This window comes from Oryzias latipes, chromosome 2 (genome assembly GCF_053564925.1).
Source record: "Oryzias latipes strain Hd-rR chromosome 2, Olatipes_Hd-rR_3.1".
Classification (NCBI taxonomy): Eukaryota; Metazoa; Chordata; class Actinopteri; order Beloniformes; family Adrianichthyidae; genus Oryzias; species Oryzias latipes.
The window spans coordinates 4813651-4830757 of NC_136238.1; the positions used below are offsets into that span (position 1 = coordinate 4813651).

A 17107-nucleotide genomic window follows, 5' to 3' on the forward strand; every position below is an offset into this window, starting at 1 on the left:
AAATCCTGAAAACATCTAAATCCTAAAAACATCTAAATCCTAAACTTAATCCACAATCTTCCTCTCTTATTCCAAACTCTTCATCATCAAATCCATTTGTTCTTCAGTGGTTTTCCTTCAGTTTTAGGATCTTGTGGATTTCAAACGTTGTGATTCTAACAGACATGGAAAGAAAAGCTTCTCAATTTCACTGTCAGCCATTTTCATGAGCTGCATGTGAACAAACTCTCTGTTCCTCTGCTGCTCCACCTGCTGCCCCGCCCACCTGTGCTGCCCCGCCTCCATCCAGGTGGACTCTTCCTGGTTGTGAGTCAGTGATCAGTGCTGCAGCTGCGTTGACACGGTGAGGGAGACTCTTCTTCCTCTTCATCTCTTTGCAGAAACTGAAGTGAGTTTGTTTCTGGAACTTTGTCTTCACTAACTTGACTGTTTGTTTCTGAATGTTTGGAGAAGATCTTCTTCTTTCTCTGCAAACTCTCCTCCCTCTGCTGTTTCCAAAGCTTCATCATTGTTGGATCAACAACATGGAGGACTCTTCTTCATCACCTCAACAACAATCAGCTGATGCTTGTTGGCTTTTTTCATTTCTGACTCCAAACCTTCCTGTTCTCCTCCATCCAGTCTGTGGGAGAACTCCTTCCTAAAGTAATAGATTACAGTTCCAGGTAACAGAGTCCTATTTCCTCCTTCCATGTTCAGGAACTCTGGGATTCCATCAGACCAACAAGCTAGAATAGAAATGTTTGGAGCAGAGAGACCATGAGGCCTTAGTGGATGAAAACAAAGATTTTTCTGCTTTTCTTCAACTATCAATTCTATTTTTCAGATCATCTTCAATGATTTTGCTGTTAGTCTTCATAGACTCTAAACTTTAGTTGTTGTCTTCTTCATGGTGTGTTTTGTGTGTTTTTGGACAGAGTTGTGTGTCTAGTTTTTCTAGTTCAGTCATTTGAACTTTAGGACAGAGAATTGGAGCCACCATCAAAATAACAAAGAAATACATTTATCAGAATAAAGTCCTACAATTCTGACTTTTTTCTCATAATTCTACAACTTTCTTTGTGTAGAATGACCACTTTGTCTCCTAAATGTCTAACTTTCTTCTTGTAAATGTGTAGTTTTCTTCTTAAGGCGGTCCTAGTTCTCCGTGGTAGAACCTGCTTTCATGAAACAGTTTGTTCCTGAGGCTCACCGGCCTGGGGGGTATTCCAGGAAGCATGTTTAAACTAGCCTGACTTTAACCCTGAACTCTGGCTGAAATCCGCCTGAACTTGTTTACTCTGGGTATGTCGGTTCCAAAAGAGCGGATATGAGTAGGTGTAATTACGCTCGACTTGGTAACCCTGGGTTAACGCACGTGCACGTCGTGTACATAAAGACATTCTCAATAGATCGCCGATTTCTGGAGTCACCATGGAAACGCGTGGGGAAAAAAAAAGAGCGCGACACTTGAGACGGAAGTGAGACGGAGTATTAGGGCCACCAAAAAAAAAAAAAAAAAGTTAAATTACGACTTTTTATCTCCTAAATTTACGAGATAAAAAGTCGTAAATTTAGGAGATAAAAACTCGTAAATTTATGAGAAAAAAACTCGTAAATTAATGAGAAAAAAACTCGTAAATTTACAAGATTTTAATTTTAAGTCGTAAATTTATGATAAAAGTGGAAGTGAGCATGCAAGAGCAGCAGGTGAACGCCGCGCAGCAGCAGAGCCGACCGACTAAACTTTGTTAAACAGGCGAGATGAATGTTCATTGATAACGTTCCAAATGTCTGGAAGCTCATTTGTTTGATTTACCATTCATTAAAGTTGTATTTATTGATGGGTGGTGCGGGATCTCTGCAGCCCGATGAAGCCATCGTCGGTATTCCTGCAGCTGTCCACGTCAATCCTTTCTTCCTCCACCAAAGACAAATCTCTGCGTTTGTGTGACGCTTCCGTCCGAGGAGAAGCACTTATTTGTCATTTTCAACGTTCTAATGATAATATAGAAGACTATTTTCATTCCTCTTTATTGTTTTATGCTGAAACGGGACGTTTCATCTGCAGGAGGGGCCGTATGGAACACTGTTTACTTCCGCATTGGTGTTAGGATGACAGGTTCATGACGTCAGTTGACAGATGAACTTCAGGGTGTGAATGAAAAGCAGAATAAAGGCTGCAGCGGCCCTTTGCATCCAAACGTGTCTCTGAGCTCCTTATTTTACGCATTAAATTCCGCTTTACTGACACTGAACCCCGGAAAGATGGTTCCACTGACAAAAATCTGATTTTGAGTCATCAAAATGTTCAGAATCTCTGTGTTTTTTAAATCTGTAATCCGGAAATAAAGCTTCACTAAGGCTCCACGTATTTCATCTTCAAGATAGGCTCCGATAAACTGACAACTTTGGTGTTTTCTATTTGTTAATCTACGACTTTTTTCTCGTAAATCTATGAGATTTTAAGTCGTAAATTTACAAGATAAAAACTCGTAAATTTACGAGATAAAATCTCGTAATTTAACTTTTTTTTTTTTTTTTGGTGGCCCTAATACTCCGTCGTAGAAGTGAGACGGAGTCTGAGATTTTAATGACGGTGTGGGTACTGAATGTTCTCGGGTTGCCGGATGTTCTCGGGGTCCTTCGGGGTCCTTCCAATGAGTTTTATCACTAGAGGAGACATCACGTGGTTCCTCATGGGAGGAGAGCACCGCCATCTTGGTGAGGTCAAGTTTTGAAGACCAAACCACTTTTTATAACATTTAATAAAGAGCTCTGTTTTTACTTTCAATCACTTCATTATATGAAAAAGAAGAATGGCTTGAAATTGCTTAGTTTTGTTCAGAAATACAAACTTCACGAGTACCCCTAACTTAATTAGTATTAGACTATTTAGATTTTTTCTATGTTCCTTTATTTTATTTTACTTATGTTTTTATTTATTTGTTTGTTATGTTCATTGTTTCTCTTTTCCCCTCTATTCTTTATTTTCTATGTTAATATGTTATGTTTGGCAATGGTGACTGATCTTCGAGGCAATATTGATTACATTGTTATTGTTCGTTGTTAACGTTATTTTTTATATAAACTTTATTGAACAAATGCAAGTATACAACATGAAGAACAATCAATGCAGTTTTTTTTATTTATTTATAGAACACAATACAAAACAATACCAGAACATTTACATAAAACTTACAAAATATGGCGAATAAAAAAGAGAATACTATAATTGGAAAGGAAGCAAAAAGAAAAATTCTTATCAGTATGCAAACATAAACCTATTTATATTCATAATGATAAAGAAATCAGGGAAAAGTATAACATAAGAAAACAACAATTTCAGAGTTGGATAGTGTTGCAAAAAGCAGGGGGATAAACAATCAATGCAGTATACAACATACAATCATTGTCAATAAAGTTTTTAAAAAAAACTTAGTGACGTTAACTCATTGGTCGTGGCAACGTACAGCCAATCAAATAGTGTGACGTCATCATTGGTCGAAGGACCCCGAAGGACCCCGAGAACATACGGCAACCCGAGAACATCTGGTACCCACAACGGCGTATGAAGATTATACGTCCATCAAAAAAGTAACACAGCTGCATCATCAAAAAAAAGACTTTCTGCTTGGAGAAAATCAACAAAGTAAACCCACGAGTTTCTGATCTTGTTACCATTTTCCTTGTGACGCATATATATATTGAACTCTCATTTGTCTGAGTTTGAGCCGGTGAATATGCTAATTTTTATAACAATAAAAAGGACGGTAAAAAATGCACGGAGTGCAAAAATTAAAGAATTTCCCATCATTGTACTTGCAGAATGAAAGTGTAGGGGTGCTATAAAAACTCATCATCCTCTCCTTCACTCTCCCTCATGGTGCAGAGACTTTAGCACAGTAGGACAAAATAACTCGGTAAAACACAGTAAAACAGCTAAACAACTAAACACATGTTGTCAAAAAGCCACACTTCAACCCAAATCCGTCCAGACAGGCAAAGGGAATGATATCCCAGAATCCCATGCGGCGCCGATCTAACAGCAGCACCAAAGTTACACCTACTTAATGGAATTAATTTGAATGAAAGTAAAATAATTGTCTGAAAACTACATGTTATTTTTAAGGTGACTTAACAAAAAATGATTTCTCTTTAACTGAAGCAAATAATTTAGATCAAAGTAAACAAGTTTAATTTTCCAACATCCATATATGGTCTTATCAGCCTCTCATGGTGGAAAAAGTATTATCTGAGCTTTTTCATCCACTAAATCATCTTCAAATGGACACGCCATGCTGCTTCACCTCTCTGTAAACAAACTAACCTTCAACTAAACCTGCTCCAGACCAGGTTATGTTCAGAGCATGAGTTGCCATGGCAACTTGACATACCCTGAGACATACCTCCATTTCTGGAACCGGAAGCTGAGGTTATCAACTTCCTTAGCCTCAAACTTACCGTGGGAGCTAGCAGAACCTGCTTTCTGGAATACCCCCCTGTAGTTCTCTGTTTGAGACCACCTCCACAGACGGGTCAGAGAGCGGTTCCTGGTCCAGAACAGGATCCACTTGGGTGGATTCAGACTGAACATTTGATCCAGATTATCAGGAAACAAACTCTGGTTCACTTTAAACCAAATGTGTCCAGTCTGAACACAGCCTCAGTTTTCTTTTCATGGACTAAACTCACTTCAGCTGAATTCTGATCCTCCGATTGTGTTTCCATTGTTTTCACTTTACCAGAAATAAACTTTATGATTAGAAATCTTCATGAAACCAAATCATCCTTCAGAGAAATGAGAACAACTCTGTGGAAAAGTTTTTCTGCTGCAGCTGTTCTACAGAAACTAAAAAGTAACTCAGGACTCATGTTACAGTTTTCAGAGAGTAATCCTGTAAGGTAATGGATTACTTTAGAACAAGTAACCTGTAATTCTTTCCAGTTCAGAGGTTCAACAGTGGAATCAAAGTCTCTGTTGGAGCTTTTTTTTTTTTTTTTTTTTTTTTTTTTTTTTTTTTTTTTTTTTTTAAACTTGTCCTGTCCAACAGCTAGGCAAACAGATGAGAGCTGAGGGCCTCTTGTGTTGGACATATTTTATTTTAAAAAGAGGGGTTATTCTTCTTCAGACAAACCAAAGGTATGTCTGAATAAACCCCTTCTGTAATTGAGGCCAAACTTTATTAATTTCAATCATGTTTGAAAATCTTTGGTGTTGGACCGGACGGAAAAGGAAAGAGGGGAAGAAGAGAGAGGGACGTTAGAGAGAGGGGGGGTAGGAGGGTGATAATCGGAGGGGAAAAGGGATAAGACCATGAAGCAGCATAGAGCAGACAGGCTTACTGGTTGTTTATCGTTACGGTACGGTTCAAATGTAGTACAAAAAGGGCGGGGCCTGTTCACACACACTCAAATATTATCAACACACCTGCTAACCGCAAAAATGTCCACATGTCAACATGCACACAAAACAGATAGTGTTCACGAACGCATACCTATGCCTTTAAACCAACTAGTGTGAAATCTTCCATTCATTCAATCATGCAAACTATTAGTGCAAAGGTGAGCCAACACCTGTGCTCAGGTGAGTGTTTATGTTCTTCTAAAATGGATGGTGGAATGTGAAAAGAAGGAGGAGGAGCGCCCAGCCACCCCCACACCCATACCCCCGCCGCAGCAGCAGCGGCAGCCGGAATTCCCCCAACGCCACACGGGAACAGGCAGGGAACAACCGCCCCCCGGGCGACCAAGACCGCCACCCAGGCCAGGGCCAGCAGGACCGCCGCGAGGCCCCCAGAGCCAGAGAGCAGGGAGGCGCAGAGGGAAAGAGAGCGCCGCCCCAGCCCAGCCAGGAAAGCAGCCCCCTGCCGCGCCGGAAGAGCCCAACGCAGGGCCCCACCGGAGAGGGACGCTCACAGCCCCAGACGAGCACCCCACCACCACCCAGGAGTTCCGGGCATCCCCCCGCCCCGACCCCAGGTACGAGCCAGGACCCCCCAAGGGAGACCCGCTCCGCACTCCAGGCAGCCACCCACCCGGCCCACGGTTGGTCCAGGTAGGAGCAAGGCAGGGGCCCGCCGCCCCCGCCCAGGAGGGGGGAACCCCGGGGAAAAAAAGGGCGGCCCACAAGGGGTGTTATAAATATGGCCCGACCAGGCTCGGCCATGTTGGAAGTTTGGCGGGGCCCAGCGCCCAGGGGCAAGGACCAGGACCCACCCCCCAGGGACACGAACACCCCCGGCTCTGGTGTAATATGAATCCCCCCACCGCGCGGAGAGAGCACCGCCGGGCCCAGGGAGCCGGCACCCAAGGGACACGGCCGCCATCGCCAAGAGGCCCACACCCCCCACCAGGGAAGGGGTAGGGGACAGATGGACCCAGGTCCCACCTTCCTTGTAAAATGTGTGTGCGTGTATGGGTGCTTGAGAGGGTGTTTGTGTGCATGTGTGTGTGTTTATGTTTGAATGTATATATTGAAGGGGGAGGGGTGTGTGTACTAAGGGGGGTGCAGTTAAAATTGGCGAGTAGGGCACTAAGGGGACATCTCCTGATTACTCACAGTGATGTCCCCTCACCCTCCACACCAAGGGGCCCTAAGTGTCTAAGGTGCGGTTAAAATTGGCGGGTAGGGTGCCAGGAGGACATCTGCTGCTTGCTTGCAGTGATGTCCAAGCACCCCCCCCTACCAAAGACCCTACATGTCTAAGGTGCAAATAAAACCGAAAGAGGGGGGGCCCACTCCATACGGCAACCATAGGAGGGGGGCCACTCCCAAGTAGCCCCCCCCCCAAGGCGCATCGCAGGCTAGACCCCCCACCCCCTCACCCTAATATGAGGTTATATAAGGAAGGGGGTAAGTTGGGGACAGCTGGTAGACTGTCCCCCGGTGGTCAAACAGCCGTCCCCCAGCCCACCCCCAGCAAAGGGGCCAGGGCCACCCAGCCCAGGGGCCCACCCCCGGAGGCGCCGACACCCCAGGCCCGGCACCACCCGCCCCACACAGAGAGAGAGGAGCCAGAAAGCGTCGCCCCCCCCCGGAGCAAGCCCAGGCCCCCACCCCCAGACGCCGGCCCTAGAAGAGCTCTGGTCAGGCCTCGACGGGACCGAGGAGGCCAACCGGCCGAGGCAACCACTGATTGCCTCAGCGGAGACCCCGACCCGTTAGCCCCCCCGACCCGTACTAATAATGGGCCCCCCCTCCCCCCCAGAACGCCCCCCCACAGGACAGGGCCGACAAGCCCCCCACCCCACCCCACCCCAGACCCCGCAGCCGAAGCGGGTGACACCCAGAGCGACCGGGGGCCCCGAGAGGGTTGTCCCGTCCCGTCCCAGAGCCAGGGAAGGGCCGATCCCAGCCCCAGGTGCAGATGGGCAGCCCATCCGGCGCCGCTGGGCCCCCCCCACCCGAGCGGGGCCCCCCGCCAACCCCCCCCAGCACAGGCAAAGGGACCACCCCCCCAAGCCAAGCCAGACCACCACCCCACCCCCCCCACCACGCACCCCCACACCCAAGCCCAGAGGACCACGCAGCGCCCCAGCCCGCCCCACCCAGGCACCGGACCCGACCCCCCGACCAACGGAGCCCCCCACCGCCCCCGCCAGGCACCGGAAGCCCCGACCCCCACCCCAAACCACGGCAGAAGGGCAAGGAGCAGCGACGACCAAGCCCCCCACCCCCTAAGTCATGGAGTTAGCTATGGGAGACCAGAGAGACTGAATTCTTTCAAAGTTACTTGAGCTTTGGGCTGACATTTTTTCCAAGCTGATATGATCAAACAGCAGATTTCTGTGTTGACTTATGTTTATATTTTTCTTGTTTTTCCAATTTATTAAAATAGTTTTTTTGGCAATACAAAGAGTTATGAAAATGATAGTTGCTAATCCTTCTTCTATATCGATGGCACTCATGTCACCAAGCACACAAAGTGACGGTGAGGCAGTGATTGAAACCTTAAGCCAGACTGATAAATCGGCACATACCTGCTGCCAGAGAGCCTGGACAGGAGTGCAGAACCACAGTGCGTGCATGTAGCTGTCGGGTAGATTATTATCACAGTGCTCGCAAATGTCTGAGTTACTGAGACCCATCTTGAACATCCTGTGTCCAGTGTAGTAAATTCTGTGAAGAGTTTTGAGATGGATTAGCTGCAGATTTGGACTTTTTGTCAGTTTAAAGGTGTTTAGACAGAGTTCTGACCAGAAGCTTTCATCTGTGCTGATGCTCAAATCTGCATCCCATTTTTTTGTTGGAAGGGCAATATTGTTATCTAAATTACATAAAAGTTTGTATATTTTGGAGAGAGTTCTATTCATTGAAAAATTAATCAGAGTGGTAACTACTCTGTTGGAGCTTTAAGAGGAAGAATTCATGTCTTTCTTTCTTTTCTCCTCATTCTTTGATTTCTGTCTGTTTTTCTTGATGCTTCATGTTTCCTGAAGTGTAGAAACAGGAAGTTTGTTGTTTCTGTGTCAAAGTGACTGAATGGAAATGTTGCTGCTGCAGCTCCATGTCTCCACCTGCTGGAGGGAGAACAGAAGTGCAGCAGCTGATGGCAGCTTCCTCTGATGATGAGGAGGGTTTCCTCTGCAGGTGAAGGTGTGTGTGAGCTGATGTGGATCCAGTGAATCCAGCAGCATGGATCAGTGGGAGGAGCCACAGGAGGGAGCCCCTCCCTCTAAAAGCAGAGATGGTAACCATGACAACCAGAGCAAAGCTCAGAGGTGAGATGAACATCTCCAACTGTCCATGATCTTCTCCATGTCAGAGCTCAGGACTCACACCAGCAACCTGCATTCTTTACAGAAACCGGAGACCTGGAAATGGATCTGGATATGGACCTGGATCCAGCAGAGTTTCCTTCAGGAGTGACGCATCAAAGCCTCCTAATCCAGACTTCAAGGACATCCATCCAGGACTGGAACAGTAAGTGTTTGTCAGAGTTAAAGGATTCTGGATTCTAGTTCAGATGATCTGTAGTTTTCAGATGAAGGACTTGAGGTCTGGTTCAGTTCTGGATCTCTCTGATCAGACTCACTTGGAGCATCATGTGTGTGATGAGATCTTTTCAGTTGAGTCTTCTGAGAGTCTCTGAGAGACATCAGAGATGTTGGAGAAGAAAACATGTTGACTGCTGACTCTGACTGACAGCAGCTCCAGTCTGATTCCAACCAAATCAGGAGAAAAGTTCCAGTTTTCTCTGCTTTGCTAGATTTTCTTGGTGGAAATGTCTGACTTTGGTTTCATAGTGTGGCTGATTTCTCCAAGTCTGTTGTCAGAATCAAACAAAGAAAAAACATGAATATTTCAAGCACCAGTAGCTCCAGCTCCAGTTCCAGCGATGAAGTAATTATTGTTCTGTTGAATGATGAAAGACGCCAGAAAAGACGCCGATTTTGGGTACATCCCATAGTTACGAGAAGAGAAGAACATGGGGAGTTTTATCGACTGATACAATAGCTGAAAATGTATCATGAGCGTTTTCTGGGATATTTTAGAATGTCCGTCAGTGAGTTCGAAAATTTACTTCAGCAACTGGCTCTCTCGCTGACGAAAGAACAGACACACTACCGTAAACCAATCGACCCAGAACAGCGTTTGGCCGTGTGTTTATGGTGAGTTCGTTTACATTGTTATTCACTTCAATGAATGTTGTAAAAACATATGTGAAGCATTGTGAAAAACTAGTATTTGTCTATTTCTGTTTCAGTTTTCTAAGCACTGGGGACTCGTACCGCACTATTGCGTCCAGCTTTCAACTTGGTGTGTCAACTGTGGCTTCGATAGTGAGAGAAACCTGTGATGCATTGTGGCACTGTGAACATGTGAACCATGCTCTGGGGAACAGATGATATCAACCTGTAAATTAGAGCTATTTTAATTATATTTTCCATTGTGAAAACCGCTAGTGTATGTGTATATATACAATTTCTTTGAACTTGAATACACTATCAAATCTATTGCATCTGATTCTTCATAAATTCATATGGCAGCACTCATCACAGCAAATTAAACATTTTTTATATAACATGTTCTTTCAAAGTTAAAGTGTGGTTTTTTTGTAAAATGTAAAGTAATTTGGTCACTTCAACATATACTTAATTAGAACTAAATGTAAGGTGTATTTTTAAAAGTGTGTCCTTTTAATAACATTTTTACTAGCTTTTTCTTTAAGATGTTCTCATTCCCTGCACAATGCTGTGCCCATAATAGTTATGTTCCTGTAGACGTTGCCTATAAATGCAGTGACTCCATAATTGGGCACATAGCTATTTCAATACGAGGTCACGAATACTTATGTCCAAAAATATGCCAAATCCAAATCTCAAAATGGTACATTATTTTCATGTCACTGATGCACAATTTCTTTAGGAAAAATGAAACTTTTTATTTTAAATGAACTATAAGTTGCAAGAACAATCACAAAGAATGTAAACAAAGGAGCGTGCAAATAAGTCACAATGACTGCAGTGCAAATGAACAATAGTGCAAATAAACATTTATGAAATAGCTATTTTCAAATTAATTTCCTGAATATAAAACAAAAAAAAATACAGAATTAAAATGTAAAAATCTAGGGTTGCCAAGACGTAGAGCAGCCATAGTTTGGTGGGGTCTGCGGGGGAGCTGGTGGTAGGACACCGGTGAATGCTGTAGAAAAACAGCAGAAGAGGCCTGGCCAAACTTAGCGTCATGCAACAGCTGATGGATTCTTAGTTTGACCTAAGACTGGACAGCTGGGGACAGTCTCCTTAATGCTGTTATTAAACCAAGAGCAAACAGATAATTTTCGTCGTGTAGTTGCTCTCTTCTTTGCTCTCTGCGCTCCTCTTTCTCTCTTCTCCGTTCCTCTTTCTCACTTTCCCTTGCTTCCTTTGACCAAAGGTACCGGTCCAACAAGTCTGGTGTCTCAGGCCTTTTTCTTTTGTTACAAGTAGTAGGCCTCACAGTTGGGCTGGAGCAGGACCATCTTGAAGATGTGCTTGCAGATGCTTCTCTGTGGCTGACATCTTTATGAATTACCACTTGATCAACCCCTTCATCCGTATATTCCTGGGAAATATTACTGTGGACACTGTAAAGACAAATTCAGTTTACATCAGAAACAATAACTCACACTGGGGGCCATGTGACACTTCATACCCATTTTGACAAAATACCCCAGAGCTTAATGTTTAAATAATTTTGTTTATATTCATACTAATTTAAATGTACCATATGTCAGCCAACAAAATTTCAGCAGAGGTTACCTATACACAGAACATAAACTAATATATTGAACTAGAGGTGTGATTGCATTGCAAACAGGGAACATGCAATGATATCATGTTAATCATGTTAATCCATGTGTAATGATAATATTACCTTCGAAATTCTGTTGATGCTGCGAGGAACTCCATCACCTTCATAATTTTCCACGGCTTCTTTTGTTTAGCAGCCTGTCCACTTTGGCAGTCTTCTTCGTGCTTTTTTCGCGTGTATGTGTCTCGCAGGCTTTTCCATTTTTGTTTTACCTCCTCCACTACAGCACACAAACAATGGCGATTGTCAAACGTTTGTTGGAACGTACATCATGAAAGGCAATTAAATGAAATGAAACTCGCCATCGAGGCCCATTTGCTGTGCAATACCACTCCATAACTGTTCTCCTTTGTCCAGATTTTTGTAATCGCTGTCGCGTTTGTCGTAAAGTTCTTTGTGCTCGGACACCATTGAGACCAGCAACTCTACATTCATCGTGTCCTGCATCTTCTTTGTCTTCTTCGCGGCTGTGTAGATGCAACTTGGCGTCTATCTTCTTCGCTGGTATGTGTGCTCAGAAAGACAGTTTTGTGTTTGAGCGCCCCCAAGTTGTGTTTTACTGTAACTTCAGAAGCTCCAGACACGTGTGCAAAAGTGTCGTTCTCATTGGTCGTATAGTTTCCGACGCGACGCGTCAAACCAAAAAACGAACCCGGGGCGTTTTTTAAAAAGTGACGCTTTGACGCGTGGCATTTTTTCGGGGCGGTGGGGACACTCACATTGATGCCCTTTGTTTAGTCAGGAGGCGTTAAACGTCGGCGAATATCGCGTGTGAAATTCGCCCCGGTGTGTACGGGCCTTTACGTGGAACTGATGAAGCATACGTTCCACATCACACATTACTGCAACTGGGCCCTTGCGGAATCAGCATTAAACTCCAACTAACGTGTTTGTGAGCTCGGGACCAGTAAGCAAATAGTCATTCAGCGCAGTATTCTTGTATCTTGCAGAGCAATCAAAGACAACTCTTATCTTCCCAGGCTTGTGAGGGTGATATACTCCATGGTGTGGAATATACCAGGCAGGATGATTATCCAGTTCTTCGGCTGGAACCTTTTCAGCATCACCTTTAGCAAAAATGTCATCCATAAAGGACACATAATCTGCATAATATGTTTTGTCTCTCAGCAGTCTTCGCTTCAGACCCATAAGATGCTGAGCAACATATTGCATATTGTTTGGTAATTTTGGTATGTCTTGTTTAAAAGGCAATGGCATCTCAAAATGTCCGTCCGGATAATGCTTGATTCCATTTCTTAATTTGCTTAAGAAATCAAGATCTTCCTGGGAAAAAGGCTGCTTCTTCAACTCTTTCACTGAAATCTGACTCTAGCACTTTAAGCACTTCATCAGGAGTCGCCACCTCCTTAATCTGAGTCCTACACATGTAGTGTACTTCACGTTTGAGTTTCACTGTTGTTTGGGTTCAGGTATGACTTGCTTTACAACAATGCGGTGACTTACACCTATTGCATCACTTCTGATTTCAGAGGGATCACCATAACTCACTATCCTCCAACCTAAATCAGTTTTTTGTGCATAAGGTTGGCTTTCTTCTCCACATACAACTTCTTTGGGTAAAAGAGCCTGAGGGCAATTATACCCAATTAAGAGACCAATGTCACACTCCCTTTGTGGTGAGATATATTCAGCAAGGTGCTCCAAATGAGGCCATGCCTTGGCAGTTTCTGGTGTTGGGATATGTTTATGATTAGCTGGGATGAACTCACGAGTATACACTACTGGCACTGTGATTCTTTTAGAACAAGCCAGTCCTCTGATTTGTAGACCTTGAATTCTCTCACATGACACGATGGTTGCCCTTGATGACATTGTAGATCACTTTAATTTAACCTTTTCTGAGTTTACATCTAACCCAGCAACTACTTCGTCCAAAATGAATGAAGAATCACTTTGTGAATCTAGCAAAGTATAAGTAAGAACTTCCTTTGTCGGATCACTTTGTGTTGAAACATAGACCAGTACTATTGTTGAGGTTTGTGTGCTACTTCTCTCATTTACAACTCTGTTAGATGTAGTCTCCTTGAAAACATCTGTTTCTTGTGGTTGTACTGTGAAAATGCTACAGAGTGACTCAAAGTCCTTTTAGAGTGGTCAGAGACAGGAAGTGAAACACTAGAACTTGAAGATGCGAACACTGAACTGGCATCAGGCCAAACAATCTCCTCCTTTTTCCTTTGTGTCTGAGACTGTGCATTTTGGATTACAATCTTGGTTACTGACACAGCCTTATCCAACTTATGACGCATGTCATGAGGTGGACTATCTGTACATCTGTAGTCATCATACACACTGTTTAGTGCAGTTCTTTTTCTACAGAACTGATGTGTTCCTGCAGAATGTCATTAGGATCCTGTCTTATTACAGATTTCTTAGCCAACTTAGTTAAGGCTTTCCATCGCTCGTAGATGGTGTCAAAACGTAGCATGAGTCCCTCTAACCTTTCTCTTTGAAAGACTTTTCCCCTTTTCTGTTAATGTACGAGCTCTTTCACTTTGACGAGGTTCTTCATGGTGCTCTGTAGCCATGTCTGCTGGTTCTGACTCCGCAGCATGTCCTGTATTGCCTTCAGTCCTTTCATCAGGTTGTAACATTTTGATTTGCAAATGGTGGTTATCCCTATTCTAACTTCAAAATAACAGAATCTTCTTAAATATCTAAATCAAACATAAACCCGGAAACTTCAATAACTTATGTATATCAAATTATCAAATGTCTTAAACACTCCAGTCTTTGTCACACTTCAAAACAAACACTTATTTATCCGTCTTGAGAACATCTTCTCGAACTAGCGCAGGAGCAAAAGCGTTTGTTGTAGCTTATCTGCAGTTCCCGTCTTGATGAACTGGCAGGACGGTCTGGTGACGTCATGCTGTTGAGCATGGTCCGAGTTTGACTTTCACTCCCTCATGAGACACGGGACCACGGTTCTTCATACAGATGAATTTATTGGCTCTTTATCCACAACTTCAACAACTCCACCAACTTTGCCAACTCCACCGTCAAACTGACAGAACAAATAGATACACATACAAATTGTATAGACATTTCACAGAAATATACATAATATAATCAAACATGCCTCGCTGGCCGCATATATAATGAGGGAGGGATATCCGTGAAGGAACAACAAAATATTCAAACCACTTTAGCAACTCTTAACTTCACTTGAACTTCTTTTCTCGGTGATTCACACGTTTTTCACACGCAACACATCACGCAACAAAGGTTCCGCTTTGGTTCTCCTATTTAATTAAACAAAAAAAACAACACAAGAACAATACAACCTAGTGTTGCAGCTAAACTCTGAGAGCAGAGATGTTGGAGAAGAAAACATGTTGACTGCTGACTCTGACTGACAGCAGCTCCAGTCTGATTCCAACCAAATCAGGAGAAAAGTTCCAGTTTTCTCTGCTTTGCTAGATTTTCTTGGTGGAAATGTCTGACTTTGGTTTCATAGTGTGGCTGATTTCTCCAAGTCTGACAAAGTTGACCACGCCCACAACGTGAGCGTCCAGCAGGTCACCAACAGACTTTGCTGCTTTGTTTCCAATATTGTCGTCTGGATTGAGCCTCAAATAAAATAACCGGTTCTTACTGGTCAATATTGAATTCTTCCCCAACGTTTTGCTCTGTAATGTTTATGGATAAAGTAGGAAGAAGAAAACAGACTGGAGACATGGTGACAAACACAGTTGTTGCTGATGTCATTGGCGTGTATTTCTGTGCGTCCAGCACAAACAGTGATAGAAATTCACGTTGGAACACGGAATCCGTGCAGCCAAGATGCAGATTGCTGCATTGCTGCAGGTATTCGGTCACAGGCTAAATGTTGTCTGTGGCATGGATTTAAGGTTCAAGTCCCGTTAGCCGTCACTCCTAGGTGTGTGGAGTGTGTTCCTGCTGTTGGCTCCTCTCCCAGGGAGCAGTGAGCTGCAAACACAGCCGCGCTCAGGAACCATTTGGTGGTTGAACCCTCACCTTCATCAGCCACAGTTGATCCTTGAAAAGCCACTTGTTGTTAAAGCTACATTTGATTGACATGTTGGAGCTTTCCTCAATCCATGAACAGCAAGTAGAAAGCGTCACGCGCTGAACTGATGAAAGTTCCACCTGCTTTACACCAACAGAAACTCTCATCACGATAGTTCCAGGTTGAACTTCTGCCACAATTTCACTTTAAATCTCATGTTAAACTACTTTATTTTTATGTTTTTGCTTCCAAAATATGAACATTTCATGACTTTTCCAAAACTTTACAGAAGATTTCTTTGTTCATAAACTTTTCAAGGACCTGGAAATTACATTTTCAGAACTTTTCCAGGTTTTCATGACCGTATGAACCCTGTTTAAAGCTGAACTTCACATTCTATTTGTCCATCAATGACATCAAGATTTCCAATGCAGTCTAATCAATCTGTTACTTAGAATTTCATTCTTCAACAGTCTCAGTTTAACATTGATGTTCTACTGATCAATATTGTTCTCTGAATACAAAGAGTTGATCCACGAGGAGAGAAACTGAGGCTGAAAATGAATGAGTCAATCTGAAGAAAGACTTGATGGAAATTGGAGAAAACCAGCAGAATCCTGCTGATCTGAAAGTCTGTCCTTCAAAATAAAGGCCCTGGAAATGTCCCCTACTGTGGTTCCTGCTTCTTTCTCATTCCAATCTCTAATCAGACAGAGACTAAGTCATTGGAGATTTCACTTTGTTGAACTTCATTTCCAGCCTGATGGAATTCAGAGTTTGATGACATGTAGAAATGTCTCCTATCTGAAAGATTTAGGGTTCAGCCTGATGCCTCTGAAAACAACCCTGTTTTTCAAAATAAGACAGTATCATCTATAAACTAATGTGACATTTAAGATTAGTGTTTTATCCACAAACAAAGACATGATTCCAGTGACAATCCCTGCATGCAGTGTCACACAGTTGTCAGAAGGGGGCTTTAGAACAGACTGTCTTACTGCAGATCAGTCTGTTCATCATCTGAGTTCAATAGTTCAACATGAATAGAATCTGATGAACAGAAGAGATGAGTTTCTAATAAAACTATTGTTTTTCCATCAGGATTCAACAGAGACCTGGACCTGGACGTGGATGTGGATGTGGATGTGGATCTGGATATGGATATGGATCTGGATCCAGCAGTGTGTCCTACAGGAGTGACAGATCAAAGCGTCATAATCCAGACTTCAAAGACATCCATTCAGGACTGATACAGTAAGTGTTTGTCAGAGTTAAAGGATTCTGGATTCTAGTTCAGATGATCTGTAGTTTTCAGATGAAGGACTTGAGGTCTGGTTCAGTACTGGATCTCTCTGATCAGACTCACTTGGAGCATCATGTGTGTGATGAGATCTTTTCAGTTGAGTCTTCTGAGAGTCTCTGAGAGACATCAGAGATGTTGGAGAAGAAAACATGTTGACTGCTGACTCTGACTGACAGCAGCTCCAGTCTGATTCCAACCAAATCAGGAGAAAAGTTCCAGTTTTCTCTGCTTTGCTAGATTTTCTTGGTGGAAATGTCTGACTTTGGTTTCATAGTGTGGCTGATTTCTCCAAGTCTGACAAAGTTGACCACGCCCACAACGTGAGCGTCCAGCAGGTCACCAACAGACTTTGCTGCTTTGTTTCCAATATTGTCGTCTGGATTGAGCCTCAAATAAAATAACCGGTTCTTACTGGTCAATATTGAATTCTTCCCCAACGTTTTGCTCTGTAATGTTTATGGATAAAGTAGGAAGAAGAAAACAGACTGGAGACATGGTGACAAACACAGTTGTTGCTGATGTCATTGGC

The 17107-nt window shown here is 43.4% G+C and overlaps 1 protein-coding gene across 3 annotated transcripts in view; it reads left to right on the forward strand.

Moving 5' to 3' along the window:
- Positions 1–278: 278 nt before the first annotated feature.
- Positions 279–17107, forward strand: part of LOC144983713 (NLR family CARD domain-containing protein 3-like) — a 66094-nt gene continuing 49265 nt past the window's right edge. For all 3 annotated transcript variants that reach the window (XM_078930853.1, XM_078930859.1, XM_078930857.1), the window contains exons 1-4: positions 279–388; positions 8573–8703; positions 8786–8905; positions 16377–16529. In XM_078930853.1, coding sequence (XP_078786979.1) covers positions 8618–8703; positions 8786–8905; positions 16377–16529 — 359 coding nt within the window. In that variant the 5' untranslated portion in view covers positions 279–388; positions 8573–8617. The remainder of the gene's footprint in view (positions 389–8572; positions 8704–8785; positions 8906–16376; positions 16530–17107) is intronic.